The sequence below is a fragment of the Accipiter gentilis genome, chromosome 6 (genome assembly GCF_929443795.1).
Source record: "Accipiter gentilis chromosome 6, bAccGen1.1, whole genome shotgun sequence".
In the NCBI taxonomy this organism is placed as follows: Eukaryota; Metazoa; Chordata; class Aves; order Accipitriformes; family Accipitridae; genus Astur; species Astur gentilis.
In genome coordinates, this window is record NC_064885.1 from 25,835,436 (window position 1) to 25,852,856 (window position 17,421).

General features: G+C 37.9%; 1 protein-coding gene across 1 annotated transcript in view; it reads left to right on the forward strand.

Moving 5' to 3' along the window:
- The window catches only part of COL4A3 (collagen type IV alpha 3 chain), a 65,578-nt gene that overhangs the window by 1,118 nt on the left and 47,039 nt on the right, over positions 1-17,421 (forward strand). The window contains exons 2-3 of the mRNA XM_049802840.1: positions 12,985-13,041; positions 15,982-16,071. Coding sequence (XP_049658797.1) covers positions 12,985-13,041; positions 15,982-16,071 — 147 coding nt within the window. The remainder of the gene's footprint in view (positions 1-12,984; positions 13,042-15,981; positions 16,072-17,421) is intronic.

Sequence of the window (17,421 nt, forward strand, 5' to 3'; positions counted from 1 at the left end):
ATTTACATTGTACATTACCAACTGGGAGAAGAGCAGTCAGCTGTGAGGGTAAATGGGTCAGTGTAGCTCTCAACATTTCTGTCAGTTACCAAACAGAAAACTGCCAGTTTCAGTAGATTTCTGATAAACATCAAACACAGGAAACTGCCAGTTTCAGTAAATTTCAAGTTCTATTTCTCCTGTAATAGTCAACAGTATTAATTTCTCCTTGCATGTGTGAGTAAAGCTCTAACACAGTACATCAAAATCCTTTACTGCCTATTAAAACATTTTGCAGTTCACCTTTATAAGGAAAAAGCTGATTTTCTACTTTGTTGTTGCTAAATTAGAGCCACATTCTGCTGTAATTATCTGAAGCAGACTAATCAGTCACAATGTTTCTTCTAAAATATTGCAGCTCTTTCACTCGCACATTCTGGGTACTGCCTGGAAACAGCATAAGCACCTCGCCAAACGTTTTCTTTCCTGGCACTCTAACTAACTTGCAGTCAAGTTTAGTCATTCAACAAAGATCTAATTGTTTTATTTGTAATAGAGTTAAAATAGCTCTTAGTTCTTATGTAGAACAGAGGTACTAGATCTATTTGCAATGTACATGTTTTTTGCAGACTAGTTTCAGGCTCTGCCTGGATTTGATCCTTACTCTAAAGCAAGATGTGCAAGAAGAATAACTCAAAACCTGCCTCTCTCATCTACCCAGTTTGCCATTCTTTATTCCTTTCTTCTCTTCGTCTGCTGGTACATCCCTTGCATTGCCCTTGTTGCTCCTAAGAGGTGGACATCATTGTATATGCTGGATGGCTGTTAACAAGCCTGTATATCAGGAACTTCCCCACTCCCACCCTTCCCACCCCCCCTTCTTCTAAGCCTCTAGTCTGGCTGTGTTGATCTTGTCATCCTGTTCTTCAGTGGTTTTATCTACAAAGGAAAGGAAAAGGAGGTGTATTGACAAGTAAGACCCCACATATGGCCCAGTAAAGCATTTTAACACATTTTAGCAACCTCAGTAGGATCCTAGAGTATTTGCCAGTTTTGCAGACTCATGTACCTTAGTTCATTAGCAGCCTTTCTGCTTAAGGTAGATCATGAAGCAATATGAGATACCAGTTTTCTAGAGCGTTGTCATTACTAGATCCTTGTTTACACTTAGGTCTTAAAGACGGGATTTGAGATGGTAAGAAGTCTCTTCTACAGAAACCTTGCTGTTTAAGCGAAGTTTGAACACAATGTATTGATTGATTCAGTGGTGCTCTGAAAATTCAGTGGATCTCATATGTCTGATATTAGTTTGAACTAGATTTGCAACAGATAACTGAGATCAGTTTAAGATTCAAATGTCATCATTTCTATTTTTGTATGAAAATGCTGATATTTTCAGAAGAGAAAGTCAACAAAATTTTCTAGATGCTGGAGGAAATAAACTTTTTAAAAAGCAATTTTATCTAAACTAATGAAATATTAGTGGCTAATGTTAATTGACATGAAATGATTGATGAATAAATCATTGCATCTTGGCAGGACCATCCATTGCAAAGAAATAGATATTGTTTGTGTTTTAAAATCGTGCTACCCTTTCCATATGAAAGTAAATTGATATTTGACCAGCAAGCAATATTTTTGCTGTATGCATAAACTAAAAAATGTTTCAACATAGAAAAGTTTTAAGTGTATGTCTCTACTAACTCAGTAAGTAGTTTATTCCCAAAGACAAGAAAGAAAATTATTAATTTGTTCCTGCTGCTGTTTATACAACAAATTTTGGTCCTCACAGCCCTTCACAGAGTCCAGACTTCCCTGCCCTTAGGAGGCTGAACTTTCTGGCACCTGCTAGGGAGTATTATTATCTGCATTCTTGGCCACTGGCATGCTCTAATCATATCTTCTGAAAACTCAGCAGAAGTAGCATCTTCCCATGTCAAAGGCTTTTCAGCTTGCTTGAGGTATTCCTTCACTCCAAATACTGCTGCTACAATGCTTTGGGTTTTCCCACTGTTCGTTTAAATGCTTTAGAAGAATAATAAAAATTATCAGTATGTTTCCTCAGGGAACAAAATCTTTCTCATTCCCCGCTTCTATTTTTTTCCTCTCAGAAAAAAATTGATTTGCTTTCTCATTGTTTCATTTTGTTTAACAGCACCTGGAGCTGATACTGTCTTGATGCACATGTACAATCCACTTAATTCTCCTGAGTGTGTCCTGTCTTTTGATACCATCCATGTACTTCTTGTATGTCTTGAAATTAAACACTAATCTAAAAATGTTCCCTAAAATTTGCTGTTTCAAATGACACTAATAAGAAAAATACTTAAGTCAAGTACATTAGTACTGAATCGATACTGCTTCTTAGTGGCAGTGATCATTTTTATGATGGCATCATGTTAGCATGTGTTTAGAACAGGATAAAAGAGGGTTTCTACTTGAGCAAGATTACTTGATTGCAAGTTACCTGCACCTCCTGTTACTACCATTTTTTTTATTTGCATTGCAATATGTTTGCATTATTGTATTAGTTCACAGGATAAAGTTAAGTGCTCTATATTCTGTATTTGCCTCAGTCATTACTCTTCCTATTTTTTCATCATGTGCTGCTGGTAAAGGAGGGGAGGTAATAAACTCCATGACTGTAAGGCTTGAGAAGATCTTTTTTGCATCCCCTTCCTCACTTACACTTACTGTCTGTGACTAGATGCAAGTGTTCATATTTCCCAATTAATTTCATTTTTTACAAATGCTAGAATTTGCATGCAAATACTTATAAACTAGTATTTTCTTCTTCATGCAATAGGTTTTTTCCTAATTATATGCAAACTATGTTGCTGTCACAAATAGATCTTAAAACATGGGTCTGGAAGGAGAAAATGCAGTGTTCTAGCTCAGCCATGAGCATCTCCAAGGCTGGTAAGAATGGGATGCAGGCTCAATTGCTTTGTTTAACTAGGAATCAAAATGTTGGAGGGACAAAGTGTCACAGTGAGAATTTTCCTTCTCTGCCAGCCTTTGGAAGTGCCCAGGTTCTTTGTCGCACAAGGCAGCTGAGAAGGGAAGATGTGCACCTGAATATACAAAAGAGAGTTCACTGAGCGTGTTAGAAAAACAAGTCCTTTGTGAAGTGCTCTCTTTGATTTGGTTAATATGATCCCAGCTCTGAAGTCAACGGGGGTGTTACTTTGATAATTGGGCCCAATTTATACTAGACTTTTCTGATCCTGATTGCCTCTATAATTAGTTGTAATTCAGCCATCATCTGCATAGAGAAAGAGGCCAATGTCAAAGCACTGTAGAGCTATGCTTTTCCTGCTAGGCCAAGAGAGCATAAATTAGCAGAGTTGCCGTAATGTTTGTGCATCAAAATTTATGGAGTTCTGCTGTCTTATTCCACATGGAGGCTTGCTCTGATGGTGATGAAATGTTAAGTGTGCTTACATGCTTGCTGCATCATACAACTGAAGGAAGATGAACCTCCTTAGGTGATCCTAGTAAACACCTGCGAAAACTGAACTGTTATCACTTGATGTATAGCCTTTTTCTAACAAATCTACAAGGTAAATACATGTTTAAGCATAACTCTATAGTTAACGTTATTTTGTTGACTGAGTATCATTAAAATGATCAAAATAGGCAGGCAAACACTGGTACTTTCTCTGTTGATTTGCATTTCATATAGCTATAACAGCATTTTATTTCAAGATCTGTGCTAGCAATCTTTTCTGCGATACCTAGAGCTGATTTATCATAACATGTCTTTGAAACAAAATACTTTGCTATTAAGTGCAACTAGTATGGGATGTCCGGTCATCTGTTTTACTGTCACATTCTCGCCCTACCGCCTAGCAAAGTAATACTAGAAGGCTCAATATGCTGGCATGGATTACAGGAGCCTAGGAGGAAGGTGAAATACAAAAAGGCTTTTTTCTTCTTAACTGTTTACAGCCCCAGTCTGTCATGCACACACTGAAAACGTTCCCTTTTTGCCACACCTAGTATAGTTCTGTTTTCATTGTTTGTCTTTTTTTTAACTTAGCAGTTTTGTCACAGGGTGAAAGTCTCACAGCTTTACAGGTTTTCCATTTGGCCTGGTTCAGTGAAGGCTTTTTAACAAGGACTTTATGCAGCATTTTTCCACAGACCATTTTGGAGGAAGCTGGAAGAAAAAGTTACCTTTCCTTTTTTTTAAAAAAATCTGTGAAATCACAGAGCCTTTCAAAAAAGGAGAAACCAAGGCATGTGCAATAAGCTTTCTCTGAACAAGCTACTGTTGCTTTCATTGCTATTTGCACCAATTAACGGAACATGCACACCAGGAATTTTATGAATATACAAATATATAGGCCTGAGGAGACAACAATTGTAGTGAATACTATTCCCACACTCAACAGTTGGGAAGTAATACAAATTGTGTGATGTAATGCTGACCATATTATGGTAGGTAAGCAAAAATTCACTAGTTAAATGGTGTGTATTCTTTGTTATTAGATTGCTCTTTTAAGATGACCCTCTGTTAGGAAGGAAGAGCACGGATGAATAAGCTGATTAAACGCCCTTAAGAGTTTGCTACACAAAACAAAATTCTGTGGCCTGAATTGCCTAATCTTTTTTTCCTTGTGGAAAGGAAGAATATTTATTTCTTTTGTCCTCATGTCCTGTTCATGGTCAGGAGAAGAAACCCACAGAGATGGGGTTTATCAGTCTGCCTTTGGACATTTTACCCGTCTGAATATACTGTGAACAGTTTGGTCCAGTTTCTGATAGTCCTCCTCACAGTGACTTCTACCCTAGTAAGATTATTTGTAGAGTAAGATATTGGTCATTATAAACATAAGTATCAAAATTTTCTGTGTTTTAGCAGAAGCAAGCAAACCATCATTCTCTCTGTTTAAAGAGGGAGTAATTATGTATCTTCTCTTTATAGAGCAAAAGCAATTTAAAAAAACCCCAAACCCAGAGATTCAATTGAGAGCCTCAACGTACAGTTTTCCAAAACTGCAAACAACATGCCAGCTCTACATACATAGATAGTGAGTAATTTTAGGCAGCTTCTACAATACAGGGCTTAGCGGTCATCACTGCAGAGCTCACAAACAATTTGAGTTTGTGAAAACTCAGGGTGGTTTTATTTTTTTCTAAATTATAACATTTTACCTGTTTTATCCTAACTCAGTGATGATAACATGCAGGCACAGTGAGGGTTGCTAAGCCCTACCATTCTCACACTCCCTAATTCTTTACTGTCAGTGAGTTGGAGAGAAGGGAGAAGCTCCGTATAATTAACTGAACCGTATGTGCTTGGACAAGAATATGGTTGGCATCATGGAATTTGTACATGGAACTATGAGCAAGATGGCAGAATGGTGTGCTTTCGTAAGAATAGTATGAAGAACTATGTTATGGTAGTTTCTTGGAACTTCCATCCAGAAGGCTCGTTCACAGCAAAAACATATGCTATACAGTAAGTATATTACAAAAAAAAAAAGAATTGCAGGGTGTTTTACAGTTTTTGGTTGGTTTTTTTTAGTGTTTGGTTGGGTTTTTTATTCCCAAGGACATAATTTATTCCATTTAAACATAGGCAAGACATACCAAAATTTCTATGACAATTTTGTTTCCATCTGGTTTATATACAGAGTTCTTACTGAACAGGTTTTTGCCTTAAAAACTAAAGGTTTTCGAAATGGTTTCTATCTCTGAAGTGAAAAAACGTTTTTATACATGTTCCCTTGACATAATACAAAGTTGTTTAAACGGTCATCTACAGCAGCTTCTCCTGTTTCTGCATACTGGTAAATTACCATAGTTGGTTTGCACATACTATTATGAATATATCTATATCTTGATATTACACAAAAAACCAACTCCCTTCCAAAAGAACTTCTGACAGTTTAAAACTAATGATAGAAAGTAAGGAAATTCTTACCAAGGTCAGATAGACACATGGTGTGTTCACATTGTGCAATCACAGTGTATCTCTAAGTTAAACACAAAATCCTGCTTCTGTGAAGTGTTATAAAGGTTTTTTCCAATGATTGTAAATGCTTAGGACTTCTCTTCTGCACCTCACACTGAAAGCAGGGCATAAGCAGTAATACAAGCCCTATGTCACCAAGGAAGGTTATTGATTCAGCAGTTACTCCCTGAGCAAGGTCCCCATTAGAAGTGTTTAGTGGAGCTTATTCAACAACTGCACTGTCTGTAGCATAACAGTTGTCTTCCACTGTGTCCTTTGAGATCCGTTCTACCTACATTAGACATTATTGACCAAGTTGTTCATTAGTTAAATTTACAGGTGTATTTATAATGGAAAGTCAAAATGAAATAATTTTTGTGAGGTGCTATGTATTCAACTGGTAGGCAAAACGCAGTGAATTCTGATAGCATACATAGCTGTTAACAGCAGTCTTCTAAGGTAGGAATGTCTGGCTGCCTTCCAGTTCACAAGTGACTACACAATGTTTCAGGGTTTGGGAACTGACATATTTTCCTTCATCTCATCATCTCCTATTTCTGCTCTATGTTGTCTATACTTATTGAAGGCTTAATAATTTGGTTTTGTTGTACTGGTCCATCAATGACTAAAAAAAACACAAAGTTCTTCGTGGTCTTTGATAATTTTAATGAATTCATGTTTGATGCTTAGAATGCATGAAAAACTTTTAGTATACAGATTGTAATTGTGAGACTGGTATTTTGTTTTGATAGCAATGTTTTGGAGTGAGGGGACTTCATTCTCCAGTACTTTGTATGCTAGATGGTGATTTACAGTTGTGCAACATGAGGAATATGCTGCCAGGGTCACGTATCTACTAACCATGTCTAGATAGAATTACTGACTGTGCTAGTCTAGCTAAGTATCCTGACACAGGTGCTCAGACTCAGAAAAAAGATTTTTCTTATCTAGCCTTTTCCACAGTGGGAGCTTTTTTCTATATAGCTCTGCTCTCAGATCCTCCGCTTGAGCAGGTTAGGATAAATTTTCAAAAATGTAACTCTAAGCTAGAAGCTTTAGCTAGCACCACAGTGTCCTTCAGAAAGTGCCACCTTTCACGTCTCTGTGCAGCACTTGTCCCCAACACAAGTCTAGAGTGTAGATAAACGTTAAAGCAAAACTTTCCACTTACTGTAATCATAATGCTTTACACCCACTTTTATTAGATGTAATAGAGAACATGTAGTAGAGAACATTAGAGAAATGGGCCCCTTGTAGTTTTAAGCACTATGTTAACATCAACTAATGAGCAATATTATTCTATGTGCTCCGTTGTGGTTTATAGATGCAGCTGGAATGTGTAAAGTGATTGCTCTGCACTGAGACAGCTGAGGAAGAATCCAGAAATCTCAGTTGTCTGCAGCCCTGGAAAATTCATAATCAAGACTCCAAAAGGAGCTGGCTCACTGATAATGTAATTTTTAATAAGTATTGGAATTTAAGAGAAATTACAGAAAACTGGAAATCGGCTGATAATTTACTTCCACTTAGAAAGGACCATGGATGACCAGCATATTTGTAGGCTGTTCAGGATACCATTAATGAGCAAAAAGATGGAAAAGAGGAATAAAAAAACCAAACAAGCTGCATCACAGAAAAATAGGTCTTGTCCAAGAAGTCTTGTTCCATGTTTTGATGGAGTTCTAACTTAGTGATCCTTGAAGTTAGAAGATAAAGGATAGGTGAGATGCTAATAAAAATCAAGGTTAAATGAGAAATCAGGCTAGCATTTTTAAAAATGAGCCTATCAACTGTTAGAACCACCAATGAAGGAAAGTGACAGCTTCATCACCCACTTGAGAGAAGACACCTGGGCTATTTTTACTGTCCACAGTAATTAATGGATATCACTTGCACTGCTTTTAATTCACCTTAAAATTCCTCATGTTGCACAGTCATCTTTCATTTATGTTAACCAGAATTTACCTCTGGAATCAGTGGAGTTCACCCATGAAAGAAAGACCAATCAGGCCAGAAGTGTGAACTTAAGCCCCACTGCAGGAACACTACTATGTTCCAACAGAATACATTTAATTTCATTTCAGCTGTCATCTAAATGTCTTTATTACTTAACCTGTGTGGTCTTCATGCAGTCTTCATCTGAAACATAAAGTATACAGTGCCTGTTGCCTGCAGCAGCACACTTTGCTGCCTCTCTGTCCTGGGTACAGTATTTTTAGTACAAACATGTATTTTAAAATCATAGCTGACCTACTCTGATCTTCTCTGGATCTGGAAAAGCAGACAAATACTCTGACTGTTCTGTCATCATATATGTCATTCCAAAAAGAGATCAATGGAGGAATACTGGCTTATCACCCTCACTGGCTCTTTTTCTGTGTTCCCCATCTTCCTGCCTTTAAGCCATTCCTAGTATGACTGTATTGCCCCACAAATGTGAGTGACAGGACTCAAAGCCTGTGCTATAGATAGAAACGCCTATCATTGGTTGCTTTTTTCCTTACAGTAACGCTTTGTGATGTCCTTTGACACATTCAGGTTTGATAACATACCTAAATACATTCTCTGACATCCTTCATATAACTAGCTCTATTGGCAAAGTGTTGTGAGCTTTCTAAGATTCTCTCTGATTCTCCAAATTAAGTTGCCACAACTGCAATGGAAGGAGTAGCAGTGCCATGCTGAATCTACATTAAGCTTTGTGTAGGTGACAGCATAGTCTGTAGTATGTTATTTCTTCCTTCTTTCATTGTCATTTCTTTGAGGGATTCAGTGGAGAGTACTGGAGCACTTCTTAAGCAGATATTTAAATTAGTCTCTGAACTGGGGACAGGAAGAGGTCAGAGCCCCATAGAATCCAATCCCATAGCGTAGGAAGGGCAATTCAGTGTTATAGGTAAGGTTCCACCTACTGAACAAAACATTAACCGCTGCAGTAAATGTGCTTCAGCATGTACAACTGTAACTATTTAAAGAACATATCATGCTACTACTATCATTCAACATACCTTTGAAAAGAGCTCCTTTATAAATTACTCCAAGAAAGTGTTGTGGGTTTTTTATTTATTTTGGCTCATTGGTGAATTAATTTGATTTTTTTATTCGTATAATGATCTGGCTTTATCCTTTGGCCTAGATCTTTAGATCAAAAATCTAGTGCCATCTACCGTATCTAAAAACTTGAAATAAATGTAAATTATTATTATAAAAATCAAAACTGAAAAACATGCAATAAATCTGTGGCTTTGTTAACGCATTTACTTACGTGGAGGCTACTGTGAGGATTTTGAATAAACCATTAATATCTAATTTCCTTATCTTATAACCTGGCAATATACTATTGTTTTGTTATGATCCTTTGATAAAGCAGCTGCAGGCATCTTGCAAGGATGTGGAAACATCCAGTAGTAGAAGTGAGCAATGATTTTTTGGTTCAAAGCTCCTTTACAGAAGGCATAATCTAATCTTATGTAAAAATCATATGCCAAAACATTTAGTATTATCCAGCTAACTGACTGTGTAATGTAAAATCATCTTTGGTCTTTTCAGTTTAGTTTAAAGTGATATGCATACACAAAAAGACCTAAATTGATCTGAAAGCTTACTAATGGCAAATTAAACACATTCTAAGCATTCTGACTTCTTGAAGAGCAAAGGCTCTTTTTCTTTAAATAGTTTAATAAACTTGGTTAGTTGTGTAGCATCATAAGTTTCTACACGTTCATGCATTTAACTTCACATTGGATTATCTTTGATTGTAAGTTAAAAGTTTCTTCTGTATCTGTACATATCAAGTGTTCTGCAGATCATATCTATTATATAGAAGAGTAATTTCATTTGGCGATTTTTCTACATGTCCTGAAAACTGTGCTTTGCATACAAATACCGTAAAGAATTTGCTTCTAGCTTTACTTTCACAGGTAGAAATAAGGTGCAACTCCATGAAGGTCTATAGAATTATAATAGTAAATAACTGGTACTAGGAAGATTAGAAACCAGCTGTAGCTATATATATTAGGAAACCTCTCTATGGTCAGCCAGGATATGCTCCCAGTTACACTGAAGAAATTCAGAGTATTTGGAATACTCTAAGCATTTTTTCCTCAGTAGAGAGCACCTTTCCTGGACATGTGTCTACTAAATCTGCAAGCTAAGTCTTTGCTTCAGCAGTTGAGATTGCTGAGTAAATGGGTCTCATAGGTCTTAAAGTTAATTTACAATTTTCATATGCAAGCCTTAAGGCTGTGGTAGTTTGAGTCACTCAGCAGCCCTGTACAGCAGTAAAATGCAGTGCCTGCAATTTAAGACTACTTTTATTGTGTACTGTGTTTACATCTTTCCTTGGAATACTGAACACTGAACAGTTACCGTTTTTATACTGCTTACCAGACATGTGCCAATAACCTATGTCACCTATTTTGACGACAATACTTTGGGATGAAAGGTACTATTATTGAAGAGGGAACAAGAAAATTGGTTGTCTTATAGACTGTTTCAAATTTATTATGAGATATATGTCACTTTATCCTCTGGTATTTATGCTGGAAGGCTTAAGATATCTGTCATGTAACTTACCTGGTGAATTTAGATTATCCAGAGCCAAACTGATAGACCTCACTAAGAAGAAATCAGGGTACTTTTTGTTGTTAATTCTGCACTAGTGTTATTCTTGTGTCTCTGGTGATATAATCATATTGATTAAAATAATAGTAAAGGTAGCATAGTCACATGGTTTCTGTTTTACATGACACCTTTGTTTTCCAAATTTCTGATGCACTACCACTTGAATTCTAGCTGTCAGATCAGGTGAAGAAAGAGTCGTCTTTAAATATGCCAAAGAATTAAGTATTTAATGTTTGCAACTCTTTAAAAATCTAGCTTGAAACAACAAGCAATCACTTATTGATCTGTCTATGGAACACAGGCAGGCACAACCATTTCTTGGGGGATTTGCTTTTCATGGGCAACTGATTCTAATTTCTGTTTTATTTTGTACATGAATGTTTAAATAGCTCTTCACTTGAGGAATACCCCCTGCATCTATTTATAAATTAATAGATGGCATCATCTCACCCAGCTTCAGCCACCTAACAGGCAGGTGCTGTCAGTAATTCTCTAGTCCATAGAGAACAGCAAGTTCCAGCAGCACCTAAAAGAGGCACCCAAAGAGACTCAATGAGTTGTTCCAAACAAGATGTCAAGTTTCCTTGTGTAGTCAAAGGAAAGAGACAAACACTGTGAAATGTGTTAAGAAATGAAGGCAGCTGGCTGATACCACATACCTTAGTTGTGGATGATGAAGACAGAAGAAATTGATTCTAGCTTGTGGGAAGAAAAGATGCTTTTCAATTCTTCAAATGTTTTACCTGAACTGATTGCTACAGGAAAATTTAAATTTAATGACAGTCTGACTTTATAATTTTAAAATGTAATGGAGAACACTTTTGTTTTCTGTTTTTTGAGAATACCACTGGAAGAGTTACAAATTTGGAACAGCGCTGCTGTTACATTATGACCAGTTGTAAGGATTAATTAATTCTGTCTTCAAGATGTAAATAGAAATTTTGTATCATACCATTTTAAAGGCTTTAATCATGGAAGAAAATATACAGTTTTTCCTTCTTTTCAGAATTTTATGCAACTTAGAAAAATATCTTCCTAACCAATATGTGATAGTTTTCCCTTTCTTATTGTCTGTAACTATAACATAGTATATGATCATTATGATAAACGTATATACTGAAGTGGGAGGATGAACTGAAAAATAACCCTCTTTCTACAGTGGCACAATTGAAAAAGTCATTCACCAAGAGCTTCAAAAACAAAGGAAAGAATTTAAGTGTACAAAGAAGGACAATAAACTATGAAATACATGGCTTCAATAACCTCAGTGATATTTTAGTATATATAATATTTATGTTGAAAAAGGATCCCCTCTACTGAAGTAGGATATGCCTACATGAGTGTAGAAGAGTCCTTTGCGGAGTTATCCTAGCCAGACTGGGCTAGCTCAGGTACTGAGTGCATGATAGCTGTAGCAGGAACAGGGCACAGAAGGGTTAAGTGTTCTCATATTCACCCAGGATCTCAGATGTGCTTTGCAGCTCTGCTGAGCTCCCTGCTACCATGACTACCTAGTACATGAGCTAGCTAATTTAGTCATGCTGTCTATCCAGTTACATACTGAATATCCTTGTTTGGGTTTTTTGTTTGTTTCACTTAAGTGTAAACAATAAAAGACTGAATATCTCTTCCTGCTTGATTAATCATTGAATTTTGCCAAATGGTAGTTAACCCTAGATAGCCATGCCATACTGTGGCAGTAGAGGTCACAGACTCAAAGAGAGGTTTGGATGCTACAGTGCAACACTCAGCCCTCCAAGGGGGCTTTGAACTCCAGGCTCACCTGAAGACACAGACATGCTGGTAGCAGCTATAGCTCAGGACTTGCTGCAGGAGTGGGAACATCCCTGTGGCAGGGCACTCACTGCCACACAGCTTGGCTCAGGAAACCTCCAGAATTAAGAAATAGCAAAGTTGAGGGTCCTTTGTAATTGTATTAGGTACATAAGCCAGTGTCAGGAGGTGAAGGCAGCTACAAAAAGTCAGAAAATTAGTGGTTAGTAGGTGAAAATAAAAAGAGTATCATTGTAATCTAAAACAGTATCAGTATATGTGTTTGTTTCTACAGGAAGTTGTTTAAAGAATCATCAATGTTTAGTGCCCAACTCTTGAATTTTACACTCATGCTGATATTATAACCCTGGTGGCGTTAAGCACAGCTTCTTGGCCTTTACCCCAAGGTAAACTAGTGACCCCAAATTAAACTAGTGCCCTTATCTGTCTCAGAAGACAGTACAGAGGAATAATGAGCTCTTTTTCCGCTGTTAGGAATTGCCACTTTTCATGAACTTTTTTTTTTTTTTAAGTTGTATTTGTGATATAATTACCTTACTAAAACCCCTGAGATCTCATTTGCCCCTCACCAAACAACCCAATGAGAAAAATAATTTTATAGTGAAGTTTGTCTTTTTGTTTTTCAGAGCTGTGTATGCAAAGGTAAAAGTCCCTGCTTTTGCGATAGCATGAAAGGTAGCAAGGTAAGAAAAAATACATTTTTCCTTTTTTAAGATTAGCTTATGCCTGGAAATTTTTAATACATTAGTTGAGTTGATATAGTGAGTGAATTTATTGTGTGATGGTATTCTATCAACAGAGTCTACAGAGAATTGTAAAAGGAATACATTACCTTACAAAAATCTGTTACAATAGCTCTGGGGACACTGTTTAACTAAGAAGACTTTTGAATTTATTTTTCTTAAAGGCATTAGTTTGTTTTCAGCATTGCATGATGTTTGAACACCAAGAGAAGAACAACTGTCTGAAGCAATAGGTCCCTTTCACAAACTCCTAACAAATGCCCACAGATACAATCAGCCTGGCGGCAGCTCTCCTGTTACAAATTTCATAATGCCATCAAGAGTGTCATGTTCAGTGCTTCCCTCTTTCCACCTTTGGACCTTGCCCATCTCCCCCCCTTTTCCGGTTCCTGAGGCAAAGCTACATGCTTTCAAACATGAAATCAAACAGATAAATCTACATGCATCAAACAGATAAATGTCCTGCAGACTGACACAGGGAATGAGTTTCTGGGTCCTTATCACAAACACTTGCCAGCAGTTAGGGAACGAGCATCAAATCCATGAAAAGTAACAGAGCTGTGGCTCTGCCTGTTGCCAGTAGTAGCTTGGCAGAGGCTTGGAGTGGCTTTTAGACAAACCTGAATTATACAAATGCCAAAAATTCTTTCAAACTCCTGCTTGTAGGTGGAAAAACAACTGATTCACAAATGAAAGGGACATTATTAAAGAGGTCATAGTTCTAATTCAGGCTAACTGTGGACACAGTGATTGCTATACTAAACCTTATCAGTAGGTTCCAGATGCCTCTATAGGCTTAGGGTTGTGATTAGTCCCACTGATCGACACATCTAGCTGGTAAACAATTACTCACAACTTTCCTCCTGTACTTTTATTACCAAGAAAAAAGTGTTATATTGCACCACAGTAAACGCTGCTAGTCTTGCCTTTAGGAAGCTTCATTTCAGTGGTGGAGAAAAGTTCTCTCAAAGTAAATATGTTCATTATTAAAACATGTTTTCATAAGTGGGAAAGGAGAATACTCATGTCTTTAGTAAAATCTCAGTGCTTATTTTAGATGTTCTTAGTTGGCCTAACCCGACTTTGTCCTAACCAGTAAAAGTGAGACCAGTTGAAAAATTAGAAAAAAATAAGCTGTCCACTAGAAGAGAAATATTAATAAGAATGAACACCCACAATTTGTCTTCATCAGTTCTATGTTAAAGCAACTGAGCAATTAGGAAGTAAGAGTTAATCATTGTTTACACTGTTGAAGTTCTTCAGCCAGCATCGGCAAGTCAGGACAATTGCATTAATATGTTCTGATAACCACTCAACGTTAAGAAATTCTCCAACCTGAGAATCCTCTGATCTTGTTGATCTGTCAAGAAGAAAGTGTGAATAAAATTGTCTGTACTGCATGGAGGGGAGTGAAGCTGTCAGGAGAGCGCAGTGCTGCTCTGTATCTGGAGAGTACCCCATCGCTTGCTGCAGTGAGGGCATAGCAAGCTCAGGGAAGGAAGATCAAGGACTTCTTCCGTTTTTCTGTGAGTTAGTACCACACCCCCTCCAGTGGCACGTCTTGGTATAGCATTAACCTTTTTTTGCCTTTCTTGGCACAGTGGCGGATGAAATAAATGATTTGTTATAAAAAGCTATGCCGGTTTATGATACAGATCTTACAGACTCTTCATAATGCAATTGTTATTTTGATTTGTGTTAAAATATTCTGGGATTACACTATATTTTAGTACTGTTTTGTTTTTTTTGATTCAGAACCTATTTAAAATCTGGTGAGTTTGTGGGATTTTGAGGGACAAGAATTGGTGGAGGGACAAGCCAAGGTATTTTGACTTCCCTGAGACTTTTTTTGGATCCTATCTTGTACATAAAATAATATGATACCAGAACTTCTGCACAGCAGAATTCAAATGCTTTTTTGTATAACTCTCCCCTGATAAAGCAATAGGAAAATTGACTCTGAGAGAATCAATAACCCCATCCTCACTCTCCTGTGTTATGCTGTGATGTAAAAGGTCTTGAATAGGCAGCTATTCACTGATGTAAAATTGAGCATGCTAAATTGCTGCTGTCTAAAGAGCTGAAACATCTTTTCTGTCAGTTTCTAGGTTTGAAGCACTTTTTTTTAAACAAGATAAGACTTGCTTCTTCATTATATTTAAATAAAAAACTGAAAATGCCCCTTCCACTGTAACTTAGCCTCCTGTATTCTATGTGTATAGCTTTACTCTTCTGTGTTTTCTTTACATGGTTTGAACTTGACCTTAAAAAACACAAGGAAGAATAACTTCATGTCTTAATCTCTGAGATTCAGAACAATTTTACAAAGTTGCTGCTTAAAGCAAACTTCTTTTATTGTATCTGAATGGTTTTGTTGCATTTGACTCCCACTGATTCTTTGGCTTACATGAAGAGAGGTATTGATGATTTGGAACTGACCTTGCTGTACAGCAGCAGCCATTAAGTTTGCCAACTACAAATTAGGGCTGTTGTGATGGATTTGAATTTGTGTTGCTTGTAGGGACTAAACACAATGCAGAAATACTAACAAGGAACACGTATCAGCTACTTTCTTAAACTTTTCATGCAGCCAGTTCTTCTTCTCTCTTCTGTACTCCGCAAAATCTTGAGTATTGTTGTCTTCTGATATCTTCAACCATACTTATGAGTATGTTACTTCAGTGATACCATGTGGCCTAGACAGCACGTAAGCAGGACCACAAAAACAGGTCAGTATGAGCAAGGGTAATATAACTGCCACAGTAGCAGACAGATCTGTAGAAATTAAGAGGTACTGAAAGTAATGAATGCCTTAGAAATAAGTTATCAAAAGGAGAATTAATGGGTATTTTAAGAATGTCATTCTCTTAATGTTTACAGGGTGAAAAGGGCTTTCCTGGTGTTCCAGGTCCACCTGGTCATAGGGGGTTTCCTGGTCCAGAAGGGCCTCCAGGGCCACAGGGACCAAAGGTAGGTGTATATGTGAGACACAGAGAAACTACTCTGACTGTGAAAGTGAGCTATGACTAGGTAGAGAATTCTTTTTTAAAAAACAAAACCAAAAGAAAACGAAACTTGTTTCAGAGTCTCCTGTTTGGTGATGGATTTTGTGTGGTCACTAGATGCAATGGTCAGTTTTGACTGAGTCAAAGTAGCTGATATGAACATGGGCTTTTGTTGTCAGTTGTCCATTGGCCAGTGCTAAAGCACCTTCACTGAATTGCCAGCAGCAATGTAACATGGGTCTAAATAGATTTTAGCAGCATAACTTCACTTTTGTCTTAACATTACATTCTGACATCTGTTGGAAAGAGAGGAAACAAGCTACTACTGAGACAAATATGAAAAATTGATTTAAGAAAATTTGAAAGGAAAAATGTTTTTTAAGATAAATCTTGGTCTGTTTAGGAAATGCCTAGTTGCCTGCAGTATGGAGAGAGTTACTTTGGTGATTTGGGCTTTCTTTCTTTCCTGTATGCCTAAACTGAGGCTGAATATGAATTTTCAATGACTCCTGCATGAGCAGAAAAAAACAAGTAAATACTCATTAAAAAACATGATTTATTTTTGTCTTGAGGAACACTCCTGCTGCCATCGATAAATTTACTTTGGTGAATAAATTATTTGTGTCTAAATATGGTGTGAACTCAGCCATGGTATAAATCAGGAAGGTACTGCCACGTTGTATTGGTTTTGTGTGGCAAGGTTTTGGTAGCGGCGGGGGGGGGGAGGTTACAGGGGTGGCTTCTGTAAGAAGCTGCTGAAAGCTTCCCCTGTGTTCGAGAGAGCGAGCCCAGACCAGCCGGCTCTAAGACAGACCCGCCGCTGGCCAAGGCCAAGCCAATCAGCGATAGTGGTAACGCCTCTGTGATAACATTTTTAAGAAGGAAAAAAAAGTTGGGATGGTGAGAAACAGCCACCGGAGAGAGGAGTGAGAACATGTAAGAGAAACAACCCTGCGGACACCAAGGTCAGTGAAGAAGGAGGGGGAGGAGGTGCTCCAGGCGCCGGGGTGAAGATTCCCCTGCAGCCCGTGGGGAAGACCCTGGTGAGGCAGGCTGTCCCCCTGCAGTCCATGGAGGTCCATGGTGGAGCAGATATCCACCTGCATCCTGGGGAGGACCCCACGCTGGAGCAGGTGGATTCCCGAAGGAGGCTGTGACCCCGTGGGAACCCCACGCTGGAGCAGGTTCCTGGCAGGACCTGCGGATCTGTGGAGAAGAGGAGCCCACGGAGCAGGTTTTCTGGCAGGACTTGTGACCCCATGGGGGACCCACGCTGGAGCAGTGTGCTCCTGAAGGACTGCACACTGTGGAAAGG